This window comes from Pempheris klunzingeri, chromosome 5, assembly GCF_042242105.1.
Source record: "Pempheris klunzingeri isolate RE-2024b chromosome 5, fPemKlu1.hap1, whole genome shotgun sequence".
In the NCBI taxonomy this organism is placed as follows: domain Eukaryota; kingdom Metazoa; phylum Chordata; class Actinopteri; order Acropomatiformes; family Pempheridae; genus Pempheris; species Pempheris klunzingeri.
In genome coordinates this window covers 3,673,139-3,694,462 of record NC_092016.1, presented here as the reverse complement: position 1 = coordinate 3,694,462, position 21,324 = coordinate 3,673,139, and the positions used below count along the sequence as shown (strand labels likewise).

General features: G+C 40.9%; 1 protein-coding gene across 6 annotated transcripts in view; it reads left to right on the top strand.

Annotated features, from left to right (window-relative positions):
* Positions 1-9,375: 9,375 nt before the first annotated feature.
* ppip5k1b (diphosphoinositol pentakisphosphate kinase 1b) overlaps positions 9,376-21,324 on the top strand; it is a 41,191-nt gene continuing 29,242 nt past the window's right edge. For 4 of the 6 annotated variants that reach the window (XM_070831335.1, XM_070831332.1, XM_070831331.1 and 1 more), the window contains exons 1-12: positions 9,376-9,654; positions 10,856-11,051; positions 13,179-13,269; positions 13,648-13,733; positions 14,637-14,791; positions 15,629-15,730; positions 15,901-16,062; positions 17,030-17,151; positions 17,937-18,038; positions 18,623-18,709; positions 19,184-19,259; positions 19,527-19,636. In XM_070831335.1, the coding sequence (XP_070687436.1) occupies positions 9,433-9,654; positions 10,856-11,051; positions 13,179-13,269; positions 13,648-13,733; positions 14,637-14,791; positions 15,629-15,730; positions 15,901-16,062; positions 17,030-17,151; positions 17,937-18,038; positions 18,623-18,709; positions 19,184-19,259; positions 19,527-19,636 (1,511 nt within the window). In that variant the 5' untranslated portion in view covers positions 9,376-9,432. The remainder of the gene's footprint in view (positions 9,655-10,855; positions 11,052-13,178; positions 13,270-13,647; positions 13,734-14,636; positions 14,792-15,628; positions 15,731-15,900; positions 16,063-17,029; positions 17,152-17,936; positions 18,039-18,622; positions 18,710-19,183; positions 19,260-19,526; positions 19,637-21,324) is intronic. The other 2 variants (XM_070831333.1, XM_070831334.1) reach the window with 2 other exon arrangements.

The following is a 21,324-nucleotide window of genomic DNA, read 5'->3' as shown; positions in this document are numbered from 1 at the left end:
TATAGGTTTTAAGAGTAAACTATACATCTCTGAAGTATCTATAACTTTTTTTTAAATAATAATATACACTACTCACAAAAAGTTAGGTATATTCGACTTTCAGGTGAAATATATGGAAAATGTAAAAAGTGAATGCTACAGTGATATTATATCATGAAAGTAGGACATTTAAGTAGAAGCATGCAATGGTAATTTTATTCATCTTAAACAATTTATTTAAAGAAAATCTACCAACAGTGGTAGGTAAACCACAACAAATCATTTTCAGTGTCTCAATAAATTGGGATGTGGCCAAAGGACGTCCACTCCTCTCCTTTCTGTGACTCTTCCAGTCTCTGTATCACTGTTCCAACCTCCTGATGACACTCTGTGACCCTCTAAGCTCAGTGAACACCTCCGTCTGAGGACTTCCTGTTTGAAGCCTCCAGTGTTGAGGTGCTGCTGATCAACTGTTAGGTGTCGTCTTGGTCTCATGATGTCAGAATGTGAACAGCAGGATGAGGAGGACTGTTTAAATACCAATTCTAACTGAAGCAGGAAATGTATTGGTGGATTCATGGATCAAACCTGTTGTGAATGTTGCTGTGAAGCTTCTTGTTAGAGAACAGCAGCTGGTGCAGAAAGTACTGAGACACTGAACAGTTGGACATGTGCATTCAAAGGTTTAGAGAAGGTCACATTAAGTTCACCTGGAAAGGTTAGAATGCATTTTAGGTTCATCCTGAAATTTCACCTGAAAGCCGAATATCCCTGACTTCAGAATCAGAATCAAATTTATTGTCATTATACAGCGAAGTACAATGAGATTCCGTCTGACCTCTCCCGTATAACATACCAACAAGACAATAAATAGAAATATAAGAATATAAAAATAGTGCTTAACAAATGTATCAGACCACCTGTCATAAAAACTAGAAAACACAAATATTTTAGAAATCTGTCAAAAACTTGTTTCAAATTAAACATTGTATTATTATTTATCAGGCAAATAACAAACTGGAACAACTAAATAGTCCTTATTCACATATTGTAACCTAAAATCTTAATATTTTGTTTGACCTCCTTTGGCCCTGATTGTTTTCATGTTCCAAATAGTTCCCAGCTGTTCCCACAGACTTGCTTTGGATTAAATTAGTATGTGATCTATTTTTTAATTCAATAAATCCCAGATCTGTTCGATAGGATTCAAGTCTGGACTCTGACTTGTCCAGTCCATCAGTTCCACTACTCCAGATTCCTTTTACATTATTTCAAATACATCATTTTGATTAAAGAGCTTGCACATACTGGTGGGTTAACCATTACAGAAACTAAAAAAATATTTTGGTAATCAACAATACTGTTAATTTAGGGCAGGGGAGGCAAACACCTCACACTGGGTGGTGCTCTAATACATTTGTTAAGCACTGTATATATACAAAAATATATATACATATATATGCACAAGTTTTGTGAGTAGTGTATAATATAATATATATAAACCCTCTGTGGATAAATAAAAACCCACCTCCTCTGTCCGTTCTAAAGCCTGCAGTACCGCAGTGCGCCGCTCTGGCCGGTAGATGGCAGTAATGACGCGGCTTTTTAAAAAAATCCACTTTGTGTAAAAAAACAAAAAAGGTGAAGAAAAAAAAAAAGGAAGGAAGCAGCAGCGGAACAGCGGCAGTGACCGGACATGAACTTTAGCGTGTAGCTCACAACTTCACTGAGACTTTTGAAAAAAACTAAACTAAACTCCGGCAGCAGCGGCAGCAGCAGCAGCAGCTCCAGTCAGGGGAAACTAGGAAGTGGACAGCTGATGAGTCCCGGGTCTTTCCCGCCGGTAAGTCCCGTTGATTTTTAACGCTTTCCGCTTTTCTCCACATGTCGCGTCCTGTGTTTGACGAAACCTCTCATGTTGCTGACCAGGTGGACCCAGCTTGTTTCTGTTTTTTCTAACTTAACTGTGTCTGTCGGGAGAGCTGTGTGCGCAACAGGCCCACGCACTGATTTTTTTTTTTTTTTAAATGCGTGTTTTGTGCGGTTTATTCCTTTTCCCAGCACCGAGCCTCCATCCGGCTCATTCATTGTGTTTCGCAGTGTTTTTCAGGCGCAGGTTGCGGCTCGAGGCGGGCTGATGTAGTGAATTAACCAGCAGAGGATGTGTCACCAGTTTATTATTAGTTATCTCATCAGTAAAGTGTCTGAGAGACTACAGAGTGGGTGACACACTGAGGGAGTGTTCAGCTGCTCAGGGGGGAATCATGTGTTTGTCCTATAAGCTGACTGGTAATAATAACAATAATGATAATAATAAAGATAATAATAACAGTAATAATAATAATAAGTCCAACCAATTCTGAAGGTGACATCTTCAAAAACCTCAAATATAAAATGAAAAGCAGAAACCTGTTTCTGATATTTGGCTTTAAAATGACAATTATTCAATTCAGCGGTTCTTAAAATAGTTGCACATCCATTTATCCATTTCTTTTGGTCAACTAATCAATTGATCGACTAGTGGTCTGCTCTAGTCTGTAAAGTATTGTGTAGATTATATACACGGGTAAACGAGAGGTTTTAAGTTGCAGTAATAATATTCTATGGTCTTTGAATAACAGAAAATATACTTAAAGCACTGAGAGTTTTTTGAAGATTATTGCTTTATAAAAGAGAAGAGTCGACAATGAAAAACAAACATGGCAGAAAGGTGTCACAAAGTGGTAGAAATGTTCCTGTAGTCATTTAGCAACAGGAGAAACGGGACCCTGCTGACATTGATTAAAAGAAGAATACTGATTGTTGTTAGTTTAATATTTTCACTGTGTAAATGAGTTATAAAACCCAGATAAGTGAAAAGACAAAACAAAAGCCACAAACAATGTAGTCGGTAAATGGAAGAAATAATGAAAAAGAAGTATATGTATGTTTTTTATTTCACGTGCTATGACTTACTTATGCCTGAATTCAGAATTCAGCATTAATATTACTGATTATACTTATAAACTTATATAGCGATGGAAGGAAATATAGAAGCGAAGGCGATTCATGTGAGAGAGAGAGTGAAATAAAATGGTGCAAAAGTAAAGGAACAATAAAACAGTATAGAATAATTAAAGTAAGTGTATTAAGGAGTGACTAAAAGGTGGTGGGGAGTTCAGAGCACAATGTGAGTATCTGCTACATGAATGTAATGTGATATGATCAGTGCACACAAACTCTTAAGGTCCTGCAGTTATTTTGGGGAATATTTTCACAGCTCTGATCTCTACGAGCTTTTTAATTCATAATTTGAAGCCGACGCAGCAGGTTGTGATGTTCAAATTGTCGCTCTTGTATTTAAATACAAACCCCATCTGTCATGTTTGTGTTATATTCCACTTTATCTTGTTTATCCCTTGTTTTGTCGCCGCTGCATCTCTGTATCACCTGCTGCAGCAGCAGCAGCCCAGATTCTCCTCAGGGGCCCATTAAAGTTTCATTTTATTGTAGCTCCGAGAGCTCGTACACTCGACAAAACGTATTCGTCAGTAGCTCACGAGCTGGAGAATAAAGTCGTGTATCTTTCCAGGTTCCATAAATCACTCTGTAAACCGTACGGAGGTCTCATCTCCTACAGTGAGGAATGTTTGCGTTGATGAGTTAGAAGTAATGGGCCTGTTTTGCAGGGCCTGCGGTGCACCGGCAACCCCATTATGGCGTCTGTTGTCAGTAATGACGGCAGTTTGTATTTGCAAACAAAGCCAATTTCTCGAGTGCTCAGTGCATAATGAATTTACAAGCTTGTAGGGACGCTTATAGCTGCTGGTAGTTGTGTCCTGATAGCATCACCAGCGTGTTATCTGACCCTCCTCGGTGGGGGTGTGATACTGTTTCAGGGCTGATATGTTAGCGTCCAACCTCGATAACTTGAGCTGTAGGTTTTATTATTAGTCAGAATAATAATTAACAGTTTAGTTAATGATTTAGTGTTGAACTCACTTGTTCAGCATCATCCTTCCCCCAGAAGTTAATGCCTCCGTTTTATTGTCAGTCAACCTTTTTTCACAATAAAGGTCACAGCTACAAATGCGTCATATTATTACGTATTTTCCTCTTTTAGAGATGGTCCACAGCTATTCAATCATTTCACAAAATCTGAGTCCATAATTGACAGGCAAACTTGCCATTTGCACTGTGCATCGTGGTGTTTCTCCTTTGCCTTGTTATCAGAGAGGTGATGGTGAATAGCAGCTAATGAGCAGCTCCTCCGTCAGCAGTCATAAACAATGGCGCGGGCTCTCTGAAGCAGACCGTCTCAAAGGTTAAAAGCCTTTTATTGGAGCCCTTTTGTTGATATCCGGCCCCACAGTGGTGGCGGAGGTGACTCATCCTCCTCTGACGGCCGACAGGTGACAGCTGGGGATGTTTTTAATCAGCCTAATTCATCCAAGGGCGATATAAGGCTTTATTTTTATGGGAACAACAGCAGAAGCAGACAGGAGACAGTTTCACTCACTGATTTTTGTCTGCTTCCTCTGTCTGTCTCCTTTTTTGTCTTCCTTCTCTGTTTTGTTCTCAGTGAAAGGGACATTAAGTAATTCATCTTTAATGGCATTCAAGCATCTCCGCTGAGCCTTCGGCGCAGCTTGTTGAACTGCTCGTGGAGCAGAAATATGAAAGTCATACTTTCATAATACACTTTGTGATTTGGGATACAACGTTCAGCTTTGTTTAGGAGTTGTGCTTTGAAATATGTGTGAATACTAAACCAGTGCTGATACCAAAGCAATGCTCTGTTCAGTTCCTTAGTTTGAGGATTACAAACATGTTTCCGACTATAAATGTTCCCAAATGCGTTTATTGTTGTCTAAAGAATAGCTGAGCAGCTGTGACGGGGCCGCAGGTCATAATCTAGAGCCACTGCTAAATGCTTAAACATAGTACATATGCAGATCAGTGGGAAAAGGGTCATAAGGTCAGCAGACTGACTCTGTAACATCAGCTGCAGTCAGTCCGTCACACACACCACTGCAGACTGTTCGGCTTGTAGCTGCTGCTTTAGTGGGTCAATCACACGTTAAATGAAGGAATCAATTCAAAACATGCTGCTAGAAAAAACCACACACATTGTAACTTTCTAGATAAACGCAGGCATCATCTGTCTGGAGAAGCTTCAGTACCACTTTGGACTGGGTTATTTCGCTCAGTACATTAGAGTAATGGAGCACCGATACCTTTTGTATCATTATTATTATTATCATTATTATTACTTTTGTGTTTGAAGTTTATTCTTATTCTTTTGGAGCTGTGTTGGAGTGTTCCCCCTGGGGATTATTAAAGTAATTCTGATTCTGATTTAACACGAGCGTCTGTACAATAACTCTGCCTACATAAACCAATAATGTCATGATTTACATCAAAAATGATCTCATCACAGAATTACTAAACATCTTTCACTTTCAGTACTACAGTTTTTAATTGTTGAGTCTACGGACATCCTCAAGTCTGTACTCGAAAGATCTTGAGTTTCGATATTGAGCCCAAATATGATATCACGTGTTTTCAAATATGATATCAGGACGCAGCAGAAGCATCACATCAGTGTTGATATAATATATATGATATATGTGTTTGTTACACAACACTATCTTTACATTTACAGATGTATTTGTTCAATGAAGTAGATATTAACATCTGACATTCTGTGCAAACCATGAATAACCTGAAAAGATGCAACTCAAGTGTTCATGGGCTCGATTTTCTTCTAAAATTCTTCAGAATCAGAGCACAGTACAGCAGGAAAAACGACTCGTGGTGTTGAGTCATGTGTGTAAATGAAGGCTTAGTTACAGACAGTCATGACACCAACTGCTGAAAGTAATTTAGATCAGTGAATTCTCTGAGTGAATCTGTGGTTGCATGGTTAGATGTGTGATGTTTCTGACCATCATGCAGCACTTTTCTTATAGTGTGCAGTATCGGTTTATCCTTCCAGTAGAGTAGAGGTCACGTCCTTTGTTTAGCAAAGTCGGACTAAAGTCGAGCTCAGCTGTGCCTACTCACGGCAGTTATGGGTATTTATTTACGAGTTTATCTGTGTTGATGTTCTTTGACCCCGTCCCAGCAAGAAGAGCTTCCACTTGGTTTAGTGCGGCCTGTCATCGCGTCAGAGGTTAGTAATGATGAGTTATCTCTGAGTAGCTCGGCTGGCTCAGGGCACCCAGCACCCGTGCTCGGGCTCCACCCCTCAGTTCCTGTTTTGCCCCCCCTGCAGAAGAGGACACTGTTATTTCTGGGTGCCAAGGTTAGGCTGGGTCATGTGTGAGGTATGTCCTGGTGGAGAGTCCAGGACACGGGAAGACCAGCGACTGCTGTTTAGCAGCCAGAGCAATAATCTGTCCTGTATGTGTGTGGAAGCGAGTTTAAATAGACTGTGTAGAGCTCTCAGTCGGCTCATGGTATGCTGCGATATGATCTGCCCATCTGTTTCTGGAGGCATTTCCCCTCGAGTCAGCTGTTTGTCATGGGTGGTGGGGTCAGGGTGGTGGTGGTGGTGGTGGTGGTGTTGGACTGTAATGATGAGAGACGCATGAACTGGCTTTGGCTGCCTCTTCTGTTTGTGGACATACTACAGTAGCAAGTTTCCTCTTCTAGCTTGGCTTCATTTCACAGCTCACTCTTGGGCTTTGGCTCAGTTACAGCTCGAGGGAAATGACATAACAGCTTTGTTTCTTTATTGTATAACAGCTTTGTTTCTTTACTGAGCTGAGCGGTATGAGATCAGATAGCGGATAAGCGGCGAAGGCACACACCCATTATAATGAAGCATGAGGGTTTCATGTGTTTGGTGAAATTTGGCAGCTGCGAACGGTTGGATTCCTCGTTATAAGTCTGCATGAACATCTGTTGCTTTGGTGTGTGTGTGTGTTGTCTATTTGCAGAGTATTCAAGGTCATTTTTTTTCTCTTTCATTGAAATTGATTGCTAGTAAACAGAGGACTTTTTTTGTTTTGTTATATTAGTTCAATATAATTCAACAGCAGCAAAAACAAACATCCTCTAAAATGACCAGATGTTGAATGAACACCTCTCAAAAATAGTCTGAGCAAAACCTGAACATTACAACCTTCATGAAAGACGACTGCTGTATTAGACTGCACCAGTTTTAGCTAGGTGTACCTAATAAACTGGCAACTGAGTGTAGTTTTAATTCAACTTGCTTAAATTTCATGATGTATTGGTTTTATTTTGTTATCAGAGCCTGAATTTAGGATGCATCCAGTGCATAATAAGAAACCTAAGACTTAGAATATGCAGTTGTAACTATATTTTAGTGATTTATTAGTTGTTAGCAGAATATTTAACATATAACACCAAACAAAGTCCCTCTACTGGGAGCAGGAGAGCCACGTTAAGACGACGGGCTAAAATGCCGTTATTTTGATCTCAGACCATCAACACTGTAAAGACAGTGACAACACACAGCAGCTGCCTTTGTTCCACGCCTCTCTGTGTAAAACACGCTTGAAAGTGGAAATTCAACAGCAATTGCAGAAGCAGCTCCGGTGTTGCATCAGTGTGTTGTGAAGCCGGCCGGCGAGCAACAATCATAAACTGAACAGAAAGAACGGCAGACACATGGGGGAAAAAATATGAATAGCACATTTAAAAGGAACTCGTGTTAAACATGAAGCATTAGAGTGAAAAGTGAAGTGAAAAATCTGCAGTCATGATTTAATAATAATGCTTAAAAGCAACATTAGGGCCTTTAGGGCTCCGCTTCACAAGTGACGCCGTCTGAAAAGTGAAATGCAAACCAGAGTAACGTGATCCTCTCCTCAATGTACACACAGGACACGGTCTGGCTCCTCTTCAGGCCACGTTGTCGTGGAAACAACAAACAGTTTTTATAAAATGAGATGTGCCAAGTCGGCAGCAGGCTCACATGGAGGAGACGGTGCTGTTTTCAGTAAGAAACGGATCCAATGTGTGTTAGTGAGCGATTTTCAGCTCAAAAGAGAAAAAAATATCAACAATATTTTTAGATTAGATTGGCTTTTCCTGCTACATGTGATCATGTCATGTGAGCTGTTCTTCTCTTGCACTGCGCTGTAAGTTAGGTTAACTCCTAAGTGTCTTATTGCCATGGAGGGATTACAATACCTGGATATGGCGCCGCCACTCAGCCGTGCTTCCAGCTGTCTATTTCAAAACAGACGTCTGTCAAACTGTTGACAAAACACCTCCAGCTGTAAATATGGTCAGTCGCTGCTCTTTGTGTTTATATATATTTTTAGGCCGTGGAGGTTTAATCTTTGTAAAATATTTCCAAAACGTTTTGTGAATGATGTCACTGCTGTGTATGAGCTGGACCAGAGGCATGATGGGAGGGCAGCAAACCCCTGGTAGTTACCGGAAAGCTATAAAATGTCACCGTTGGGTCCGGTATCCAGGTCTTAACGTACATCCATGCATCCATGCTCTTTTGTGTGTTCCTGAGAAGTTAGTTTAAGAAAAGAAGCTGTGAATTTCACATGAAAAGTTTTGGTTTTGAGGATTTTCCACCCTCAAAACAGGGGAATAATAATGCTGTGCTGTACTTGCATGTTTAAAACGGATGTGTATTTTGATCATATCTTTTATAATATATAGTCACATGTCTGTCTAATATCATATCCTATATATATTTAATAACTGTGTAAGCCGCTATCACTCATAAATATTTAAATAGTCAACATAACAGAAATTCTTTCTAGCCAACGGCTTAATTCAAATGTGAAGTAACATTTTTCGTGACTGTGTGTTGAAATAAACCAGTTTCCTCAGGAATCAATACATTCTTTCTTCTATTATGTGGCTGATGTCGCAGCCCTCATGTTTCTTTCACAAACGGTGGATGTAGCAACACTGCGACAGCCAGCGCTGCGGTTATTCAGGTGCACTACATTTATTCTAGTTAGCTTTCAAAGCTGCAACTCCTGTGTGTCTGTGCAAATTTTGCCTAAAGCTGTCAGTTTCCACCTTAAGGACTCGTTTTGATTTCTTTGCTCAACCAGTTTCTCCCTCCCTTTTTGTCCCTAGGGCATGGAAAACAGTGTGCAGATGCTGATTGTGGAGTTCACTGTGTAGAGAAACGTCTCCAGACTGGGACATGTTATCTCTCAGAGCCAGGCCTCCTCTGTCCTGACAGGGAGTTTTACAGCCAGGATCTTAACTGTCTACCTCAACACACGTGGAGTCCCCTCCCTCCGTTCTACCTCTAAGGACATCCACCCACTCTTCCTCTACCTCGGCACAGTGCGTGCACATACGCTCAGACGCACGTAGCTTTTATCAGCCAGCTCAGAAACGCCAACTAGACGCTTCAGTGTCTCACCAGGCTTTTAGGTGTGACACACGGTTCACTGGGTTTCTTCCTGCTTAGCTGCCTGAGGAGCCACCGCAAGCAGCCATGTTACACTGGAGTTTGTGATGTCCGAGCCCTGCGACCGTCCAGGATCAGGATCAGGATCAGGGCCAGGACCAGGACCAGGACCAGGACCAGGGGAAGGACAGGGGCGGGGCCAAAGAGACGCTCCTCGATTTGTGGTTGGCTGTGAAGATGACGAGCAGGACATGGGCCAAACGGAGGCAGGCATGAAGAACGAGATGTTCCGAGAGGAGGACATGGAGGATGATGATGAATTTGAGTCGGTAAGTGACGGGCGTTAATTCAGGTGTACACACAGCTGGAGTGGAACGTTTTAGGTAGAAGACTTACACTTAAAGTAGAGCGAGTAGAGCGTCTAATAATGACTTATTAATGTCACTGATGGGGGGAAAAAGAGGATTTATTTGTGGAACAGGAAGCTAAAACTTTGGCAGTAAGAAACTGACAGGCCTTTTAAAGAGGGCAGTTTTATTTGGATGCAGACGGTGGAAAAAAAATAGAGACGGAAATATACAAATGCTGGCGTGGGAACAATGCAGCAGATAAACAACCTTCAGGCCCCTGGTCTGTTGTTTAGTCCTGTAGCTATAAAAGGACTTTATGGGAGTGCTGTGTTAGCTGCCTGCTTCTCTCTCTCTCTCTCCCTCTCTCTGTCTCTCTCTCTCTGTCTCTCTAGAGAACGAGGCAACAGGTAGCTGTTCAGTTCATAGTTCAGCTGCTGCCTCAACAGCACAGACTTTCTTACTCATTAATGTAAGAATGTACACAGAAACAGTGCAGTAATGTCATCTCAGGCATTAAATACACTCTAATGTATGCCAGTAAGTCTCTCTCTCTCTCTGTCCAACCTCCACCCATCACGGACCCTGACAGAAAGCCGCCCACCTCTGATCCTGGGTCTGTTCGAGGTTTCTTCCCGTTAAAGGGGAGTTCTTCCTGCCACTGTTGCCTAAAATAATATCTGATGGGATTCTTGAATCCTTAATTTTGAATCCCTGAATCGTTGGGTCTCTCTCTAGATGAAAGAGTTTGGTCTAGACCTGCTCTTTATGGAAAGCGCCGTGATGAATTGGCGCTATCTAAATAAAGATTGATTGATTCAAGTTTCAGCCGACTGATAAAGCAATAACTTTTTCCTGTTTATTCTAAGTAGTTGTGGCATTTTCAGGTTTTAGTCACTGAATTGATGATATGATATTTAAAAATAATCAATACACAGCTAAACTAAAAGTCTTTAGCAACATTAGCGGGTGCCTACAGTTAGCATATCACAGGAAGTGTGCTGGTTCGTGCCATGGTTGTAGTTTAGGGGCCACAGAGGGAACCACAGGTCACATGGCGCCTCAGGAACTGGTTGGTATATTTTTCATGCAAATCCTTTACAGAGGAAAAGGGCTGTTAAATATTCTGTCCATCACACTATCATTCTTTTGAAGCTACCAATTTTCCCGTCCTCTCCACCAGCCGCCGGAGCGACAGATTGTGGTCGGCATATGTGCCATGATGAAGAAGTCCAAGTCCAAGCCCATGACTCAGATCCTGGAGCGTCTCTGTAAGTTTGACTACATCAACGTGGTCATCTTTCCCGAGGAGGTGATCCTGGAGGAACCTGTGGAGAAATGGCCCCTCTGCGACTGCCTCATCTCCTTCCACTCCAAAGGTAACATTTACATCAGCTGTGAACATTTAGCCCATAAATAACAGAACACCTTAATGTTTTCCACTGAGGGGAAAAGAAAAGAAGAAGATTTATCTTGACTCTCTCCTCAGTTGAGATAAAGTAAATCCACTCACTGGCAGCATAAACATTTGTGTAAATCAATAGTTTGCCAGGGTTGTGTCAGACTGTCTGGTAACAACCAGTTCCAGTTTATGGGAAACAAAGCGGACTGTGAGATGGGAAACGTCTATTTAAGGCTTGTAAGTCATTGTATTCCTCAGCGGGCCTCAGAAGGCCTCTCCATGTGTTTGTCTTCTATCTGACACATGAAAACATGCTGCGACACATTAAGAGCTCAAACACTAGAGATATACAGTGCTTAACAAATGTATTAGACCACCACCCAGTGTCAGGTGTTTCCCTCCCCTGCCCTAAATTAACAGTATTGTTGATTACCAAAATATTTTTTTAGTTTCTGTAATGGTTAACCCACCAGTATGTGCAGCTCTTTAATCAAAATGATGTATCTGAAATTATGTAAAAGGAATCTGGACAAGTCAAAGTCCAGACTTGAATCTGGGATTTATTGAATTAAAAAATAGATCACACACAAATTTAATCCAAAGCAAGTCTGTGGGAACAGCTGGGAACTATTTGGAGCTCAATAACAAAAGAGACGGTCGAAAAAGTCAGTGAAAACAATCAGGGCCAAAAGAGGTCAAACTAAATATTAAGATTTTAGGTTACAATATGTGAATAAGGACTATTTAGTTGTTCCAGTTTGTTATTTGCCTAATAAATAATAATACAATGTTTAATTTGAAACAAGTTTTTGACAGATTTCTAAAATATTTGTGTTTTCTCCTTTTTATGACAGCTGGTCTGATACATTTGTTAAGCACTGTAGATATTATAGATTATGGTCGATATAGATATTAGATATTGTTATATTGTACATATAGATATATAAACATACAGACGTCCTCCCATGCAGAGCAACAACATTCATGTGACAAATAATATATGTGCCAGTTATTACTTGTGTTGGTAATATAGTGGAATATATTTTAATGATTACTAATTGTTGTATTTATTGTTTTTATTAAAGCTTTACTGCACTAATGAAGGTCAACCAAAGCAAAAAGGCTGTGAATTAATAGATATTCCATCAGTTCCAGACATTGATTTCATCTTTATTCAAACTGCTCCTCCAGCGCACTCGTGCCATGTTCAGGTGTGTCGGGACTTTTTCAATCTGAAGTTTCTTCAGATGTAACTCCTTATGTCTCATCCCCGTCCTGCCAGTCGCAGCTGCTGCTCATAATATCTCAAACAAAACGCAGTTATTGAGACCAGAAATGGAAACGAGTCAAAGAGGCAGCTGCCTGCTCGAGCTCACACTAAAGTCTGATTTTAAAAACCTGTCAAAACTCATTAAGATCCATTACAGTGACTAAACACCAAACAGCAACAACAAATTAAAGACATCGCTCAGTTGAGACCAAGCCAGCCAAGAGGATCTGGGATCTGTACAGATGCCTCCCGTAGTTCCACAGATTAATTTCACAGTTTAACCATCAGAGTGTTGGATACAGTTTTACTGTTACTGTTATTATAATATAAGTTATAATTCCCTAACTGTGGATGCAGAGCTGCAGATTCCTTCTGTGTTTCAACGCTGAGACGTAATTGGTTGGTGGTCGCGCTGCAAAAAGCAAAGAAGAAAACAGAAAAGTAGCGCCGAGGAGTGGAAGAACTTAAAAGTAATTTAAGGATCGCTGAAGCAAAAGTAACTTAGATTCCAAACACAAATCCAGATTTTATGATCCATAGCACCCCAACTTCTATTTGCCTACACAGAACTCAACTTTGGTCTTTTGATTTGCTCTAAAAACTGATGGGATGGAAACTGATCAGCTCCCACTCCCACCTCAACTCTTTTGTGATCTCCTACATGAACCATTAAAACAAAATGTACTGAACTAAATACACTAAAGGCTCAGTCACGAGTGTCAATCTTCATTCAGGTGATTTTTACTTCAGGTGTTCGTCAGTGCTCGTTACGCTTGGATTGGTGAAAATGCTTCGATGGGCTGATTTGGTTTTTGTTTGTGTGACATTTTTCAGGTTTCCCTCTGGACAAAGCTGTGGAGTACGCCAAGCTCAGGAATCCACTGCTCATCAACGACCTCAACATGCAGTATTTCATACAGGACAGGTACAGTTTGAACACACACACACACACACACACACACACACACAGTTAAACTCTTAACCTCATTCTTGCAGCGATTAGCGGGAGAGATGGGAATATTTTTGAAGTACTTGCATCTGTTGCCGCCACTTTCGTCGTGCAAATCACACAACTTCATTCAGATTCACCGTCACACCAATTTGCAGCAGCTGCATTCTTTTATGCAACCAACTTGTTTGCACCTGCAATTTTATTTCCCATTTCTAATCAGTGGAGTGATGATGTGATGGGAATGAAAATGCCGTAATTGCTATTTTCACATACCATCAAAAGCCGCACACATAGAGTCACCGGTTATCTGTGTTTTAGAGGTAATTTAAACTGTGTTTTATTCCTCGTCAGGAGGGAAGTGTACCGGATCCTGCAGGAAGAGGGCATTGACCTGCCTCGTTACGCTGTGTTAAACCGAGACCCCGACAATCCTGAAGGTGAGTGAAAGTTTTGTTTTAAATAAGCAAGTCATAAACTTCCAACAACAAAAAAAACACAAATAAAATCACAAATTTACGAGGAAAAAACTGGGATATCATTTGAAAACTGGGGGTTGACACAGTTTGTTTATTTATTTATGTTTTGTTGTGGTGAACTTGGTCTGTATTCGCCTGATGGGCTGCGTCAACACTCCAGTCACCATCCCGTCACATCCTCACCACCTGCACATGTGGTGTAGATGTGAAACAATAATTTAACTTTGCAAACCATGTTCAGGGTGGGAACCTTCCAAAATGAATCGATATCTTATATACTTTTCTCTGAATATGACCCTCCTGTCCGGCTCTGTATTTCTATTTATTTATTCATTTTCTAACCTTCAGAAGTCCTCGTGCATTCTGTAAAAATGTTATAGATGCAATAGAAATAATATAATAGAAGCAAAAGGGACTTTATGATGCAATAATTATTTTTCAGTGTCCAATACAAAAACTAGACACCAGGTTGAAGGTTCTCAAATGTAACAAAGATTGTTTATCTACTGCTGTTTTTCTGTTTCGTGCTCCTATAAATATGAAATTGTTATAGTAAATATTTAAAGTGAGCAGCATGCTGTTTATTTCTTATTCAGTTTTTGCTGACGTTTTGGCCAGTGGCCTGTTCGAAGTTGGTAAAAGTATCTTGTTAGATGTCCTGGTTAAATAAAGGATTAAAAAATATAAATAAATATTTAATGGGTTTCCTCCATTTTTACAGCTAATAACCAAAGGGTCAATGGTTCAATCCCAGATCAGCAGAGGGATTTGATTTTATGATGCATTCATTCAATGTTTGTTTTTTTAGTATGCCTCTTAAATATTTCCTCATAAAACTAAAAACTGAAGTCTAACCCTGTGCAGAGTGTAACCTGGTGGAGGGGGAGGACCATGTTGAGGTGAACGGGGAGGTGTTTCCTAAACCCTTCGTGGAGAAACCTGTGTGTGCTGAGGACCACAACGTCTACATCTATTACCCGACATCTGCTGGAGGGGGCAGCCAGAGACTCTTCAGAAAGGTAGCTGCCTTCCAAATAACACAGGAAAACAGATTCAGGCATCAGTAATATGCTCTGATCCGCATATTCTACCACCGAAGAAGCAGGAAGTTTTAAGGTCACACCACTTTTGTCTCCCCTACCAGCAGTGGGGGTAGTTATCAACACGTGTTTATGACACATGCCTGCAAAGAAAAACTGCACCAGTGGTCATGCATGTTTTTCCTTTGACTGTAATCCTTCCTCTGAACGCCAAGTTTCTTTTTTTTTTTTTTACATCTGGAGCATCAGAAGCTTTTCTTGGACGCTTGTTAGGTTTTTCTGCCGTAGGCCACTCTGAGTTATCGTAGCCTACTTTATCGCCATGGATGCCTTCAGCTCTGGCAAACCAATCATTGCTGGTTGACATAAACAGCATCAGCACCTGTATGCAAGCTGAGGAATGTCGCCACAGATGCCAGATGTAAAAACTCATAAATAGGGTAAAATTCAGAGAGATTTTTCTGCACTATGCTGAGCTTCATAAAGAGTCACTGTCCCTGCATGTACATGGATCTTAGTTGGATCACTTTTGGTAAAGACATCACATTTAGTTAATATTGTGTTATTTAATGACAATGTCAATGTAATGTAACTTAAATAGGTCACACTGACTCCTGGAGGGTTTAAACCTCTTAGCTTTTATTCGGGATATTTGAACAGTGCAGTGGAACATCAGTGACAGGAAGAGTTATTAGGAAAACAAATAGATGGAGCAAAAGGAAAAGGTGAAATAAGATTTTTATTTATAGGTTTGGTTCCAAATGGACATAATTTCCCGTCTTTGTCTCTCCCTCCCCCTCTGCCTCTTTGCTGTAGATAGGGAGTCGTAGCAGTGTGTACTCCCCGGAGAGCAGTGTACGAAAGACTGGATCCTACATCTACGAGGAGTTCATGCCCACAGATGGTACTGATGTGAAGGTACTTCACAAGTTCACTTAGCCATCGATGGAGGTGTTTTGTAGCTTGAGCTCACGCTGAATCATACAGGTGTCGAGTTAGAGCAGATATTAATGATTCCTTTATCCCGCTAAGAGACTTTCTGTGTTTCTGTGTGTGTGTTTGTGATGTGGTGTGTCTGGACTTCTCAGGTTTACACAGTGGGTCCTGACTACGCCCATGCTGAGGCCCGTAAATCTCCTGCCCTGGATGGAAAGGTTGAGAGGGACAGTGAGGGTAAGGAGATCCGCTACCCGGTCATGCTGACAGCCATGGAGAAGCTAGTGGCCCGCAAGGTCTGCCTGGCTTTCAAGGTAAGCTCCAGTCCTCACGTAGAGGATTCAGTGCAACAGGAAAATAAAGAAAACTCAGGAAACCTGCAGTTATTTTTGAAAACTGTATTATTAATGAGTTTGTGGTCCTTCTATCCCTTCTCTTGTCCTTTTTTTATTGTCGTCCAAGCCATTAGTGGTAAAAAAAGAAAAAGAAAATTCCACTGGGTACCTTTTTGTGTGCAGTAATCTATTTGTAGAGAACAGGATCATTGCATCAGCTTGTTTACTTGCATGAGATGGTAAGACCTTGTGCTATCAGCTCATTAAATCCATTTCAGAGTGGCGAGAAAGTATCTTTAAACCAATTACTGTAAACACAGACTGTTGTGGAGCCCCAAAATGTGGACAAACTGTAGATATTTAATTGTTTTACATCCAAAATAAATCCATTGTTGTCTTACACAAATATACTTGTGTGTGAATGGGAGCTGCCAGAAGCATTTTTTCTTGCTGAAGCCTGTTACCATAAGATTTATTCGTATCACGCTGTTCTGATCGACATTAGACAGTGCTGTAATCAGCAAACATTACACAAATAGGGAGGATCCCTGGTGCTGACCCCATTAACACCCATAAATCGTTATGGATGACTCACGCTGGACTCCCAACAAACAAACAAAGACGATTACAGCACGAGGCTCAGACCATCAATAATTCATAAATTCTTTTTATTGTTGGTGCAGCTCTTAATATTCAGAATTAGTGTATTGCACAGTATTCCCAAAGGCTGTTTTTAACATTCATGGTGTTTCTTAACAACTACTTTTAGTATTTAGTCTCAGTATAAGCATTATAAGCCTCATAAACACAGTAAGTTGTAGTTACAAATATCACTGCCCAACTGTTTTAATCCGCTGCTGTTAAAAAACACGCTATATTACGCTCCTGATAAAGACATCTCAGAGGAGTGTGTACATTTGTTTTTGTGTGTGTGTGTGATTTCTAGCAAACAGTGTGTGGGTTCGACCTGCTCAGAGCCAACGGTCACTCCTTCGTCTGTGACGTCAACGGCTTCAGCTTCGTCAAAAACTCCATGAAGTACTACGACGACTGTGCCAAAGTCCTGGGGTAGGTGACCTCAGCTCGCACGCTACGTTTGTTTAACTGGGGGAAAATTTGGCACGTGGGACCGTTGTCTTCAGAGCAACAATTAAAAGTCAGTGCTCACCTCCAATCGCTAACTTTGAGGAAATCTGGGCGTAATCTTGGACGCAGACCTGAATTTTAACATCACTATTAAGAAAATTACAAAATCAGCCGACAGTCGTCTTAAAAGTGTCTCAAGAATTAAACCAAAACATTGAGGAAACATGTAAATGTCAGAATAAGGCTCTAATTTGTGATGATCATGTCTTCCATGGCCTGGAATATTTAGTTTGACTGTGTCCCTCTTCTTTTTTTATAACACCTGACCTCTGTAGCACGTTGCCTTGAAGCTGTTGTGTTGTGATTTATCCAAAGCTCGAGGCAGCTTGGAGGATCCCGTTGTCATCTTAACATCTTAGTGTGTTTCTGATTTATCACTTGTCCTTCCACGCAAGTAACCGAAGCTTTAGGACTCATAAATTTCACAAATAGAACGACTCAGGAAATGCGTCTTCTCTCCAGTAATGGACACGAGCGAGAACATAATTCATCAAGCTGTGATGCTCAGGTAGCGTACAGTGGTGTACGAACACCTCGCAGGAGCTCTTCATGAGTTTCTTTGTGGCATAGAACAGCACAGAGCACTGTGCAAACAGGAAGTTAAGGCAAATTTTATTTTGAAATACTGGAGTTTGTATTGTCTCAGCTGCAGCATCCTTTACCTGTTTGATATTGACTTTTCTTATTACTTCTCTGTGCCTCACCAGGAACATGGTGATGAGGGAGTTAGCCCCCCAGTTCCACATCCCCTGGTCCATCCCCATGGAGGCTGAAGACATCCCCATCGTCCCGACAACCTCAGGAACAATGTATGTCCTGAAAAACAGAATTGCAGCTATATGGCTTTCAAGGCTCTTGGAAAAAATGCTGACCAGTTGACTTCTGTGCACATGACATGACATTATACTCCACTTTACATATTTGTGAACATATTTTATCTTCAGTCAAGTAAAATAAAAGATAAAACCAAAATCCTTAAAGGTTTATGGATTTAAAAGAATAATTAAATAAGGAAACATTATTTGAAAGTAGTTTTTGAAATAAATGTTGCAGCCAAAATCAAAATTCAGTGTAAAATAAATACTGTTCACGTTTAAAATTTCCGTTTCACCATGATATATTTACTAGATAATAATAATACTAATTTGAATAAATAAGTATCCTGTGCTTTCTCTGTCTGACAAGTGTCCTGTTGTACAGCTAAAAACATGCTATTTTTAAATGGACACCAGTGGGAGTCACAGGACCCTCACACATTAACACTCAGTCCTCACAAAGTCTGAACTCTCATCAGTCGGTTGGATGAAGTGTTCGTGGTCGTTTGCAGGGGTGTGATGGTGAAATAATAGCGTCACTGCCACATTTTGATTTTGTCCTCCTGTCCCTCATTCAGGATGGAGCTGCGCTGTGTTATTGCCATCATCCGCCATGGAGATCGCACGCCAAAGCAAAAAATGAAGATGGAGGTCCGGCATCCTCTGTAGGTCACCTGGGTTCAGCATGAAAATGTCTCTCCCTGTTTCTGTCAGCATATCTGTCAAACATTTGGTTGTGAAACTGTTTTAATAAGATAAAACATTGTATGTGTGTTACGTCACCTAACAGCAAAATACTGGATAAGAAGATTAAGGTGGAAGATATGTGAGAACAAACTTACTCCCTTAACAAAACAGCACTGACTGAACTGTTCAAAACTAAAGGACAGAACACATAATGTCCTTTCTCTCTCTGTTTCCTCCCCAAATGTCCGAAGTAGTCGTGTATTTTACAGAAAAGTGCAGGTGGTAACAATATTAAATTCAAGTTTAAACACCCGCCCCTGGCTCTCCCTCTTTGCTTAATTTTAGAGAAGAGTCAAACATGTCAGACACGTTTGACTTCAAAGATATTACCCTCATCTGACGCAACTGCATTTCTTAATCCTGCATTTCTTAATTCTGTTTGTCTTGCACAGATTCTTTGAGTTGTTTGAGAAGTACGGAGGCTACAAGTCAGGGAAGCTAAAGCTAAAGAAGCCAAAACAGCTACAGGTGAGCAAGACTGATTTTAATCTCTGCACCCTTCTTTTTCCCACACTAAGGGTAATGAAGGGTTTCAAGGATACAGTATATATTTTCCATAATTATTATCATGGATTACAAAACATCATGGGTCTAAATATTTCTACTTTGTGCCTGAATCCACTCACACACACTGTGTTCATCCTGTTGCCGCTATGTGTGTACGTGTGTGTTCAGTCTGCCAAGTAGAATTAAAGATAAGGGTCAAATTAAAAATAACTGCCCCTGTGTTTCCAGGAAGTGCTGGATATCGCCCGCATGCTGCTGGTCGAACTGGGCCAGCACAACGACTGTGAGATCGAGGAGAAGAAATCCAAACTGGAGCAACTCAAGACCGTCCTGGAGATGTGAGTGGCGTCTCGCGTCGAAGACACACACACAAACAAACGCACACCAGTCGTCACCTTCCTGTTTCCTGCCGTCATCGCTCATCAGCAGTCATCCACTCTCATCTGCCATTCACGGCTCACTAGCTTCATCTTCCAACTCTCCACCAGGGTTCAGTCATTTCTTCTCCTACTCACAAACAGACACATGTTTACCTTGATTCACTCCCTCCCTCTCGTGTCTCTAACTCTTTGCTTTATCTTTTCTTCCCTCCTCGGCCTCTTTTTCTCCCGCCCACCCATCCCCCCCTTCCTCTCTCTCCAAAAGGGAATCCAGCTTGAATGACACTCAGTACGCACCCTCTCCCTTCTCACTTTAAAGGATGAGGTTTTACCACCCTCCTTTTCTTTAGTCTACTTATTCTGTGTACACAATATTAGGAACACCTTTTCCCTATCTGACCAACCAAGGTGAGCACAGGTGTGTAAACAGGGTTAAGAAGGTAGTTTAGACACGGCTTGTGCAAAATTATGAGTATGAATAAACTCTCGGAAGGTATTCCTAATGTTTTGTACACTGAGTGTATCAATTTCATTAACATCTATTCATTTGTAGCCATTAACTCTGGATATATACACAGTCAAATGCCCTTGATGATTTCACTGTGTCTCTCTGTGTGTACATCAGTGTGCTGTGCTACTTTGTGTGCATGCCGTTCTCACCACAAATCAAGTGGACTCTAAATCTCCTAATGTCTTCTCTCCTCCTGCCTTTCATCAGCATACGCACTCACTTTATTGATCTGCTGGTGCGCAAACACAATAATCTATAATCTACAAGTCCAAGACAAAGAGGAGTCCTGACTGAGTGCTGCACAGGGAAGATGCACAAATAAAAATCCAAAACAATAATTAAATTATTGAATATTAAGATGCCAGAAATCTTCCTCAGTACCAGATAATAAGAGAGATGTACATAATATGTAGTTCTCCTCCTTCTTACAGTGGTTATGAATTCCTTATTATAGCTTCTCTTACTTTACGGTGCTCACTCCCTCTGGTCACAGTTGTCTTGCTGTCCGGTTCTTCATCCACCTCCATTGCTGACTTGAGCAAACATCACCACCGTTGATGATAGTAGAGGTGGCTCTTGTTGCCATGCAACCAGTAGCTTTTTAGGGTGGCGCACAGTTTGACGCAGCAGCCAATTAGGGGATTAAATGTAGGCTGTGAAAAAGTGAACATTTTTAAAAGGACTGCAGGTGGTTAGAATATGATGCATGCAGCTCATGTCACATTCAGGGCTCAATCAGTTTCTAGAGTGAAACAGTAAAATAAAAAAGGAAAAGAGGTGTTTGCTTCACAGTCCATCGAAACTACGACTAAATTTAAGAGTAATCACCCTCAGTGAAAGTGATGTTTGGCTCAAATAAGCTTTAAAAGCTTGTGTTGTAAAGTCCTGCACATCGCACTCTTGTATTAGTGGCAAAGCGGTCGAAGGCTTCAGAACATATAGACACAAGTTAAAAACACGTTTAAAATTGCAATACTTTTCACGGTTTAAATTTTACATGGAGAACCTTTTCAGCAAATGGTTTCTTATTTGCACATCTGGTAGATACAGAGCGACGTTAGCGTTCACGTGGAGTCATTTTTCTGTCCACCTTATGAATGCAGGTCCAATATACACCCCCTCTTTTTAGCTCTCC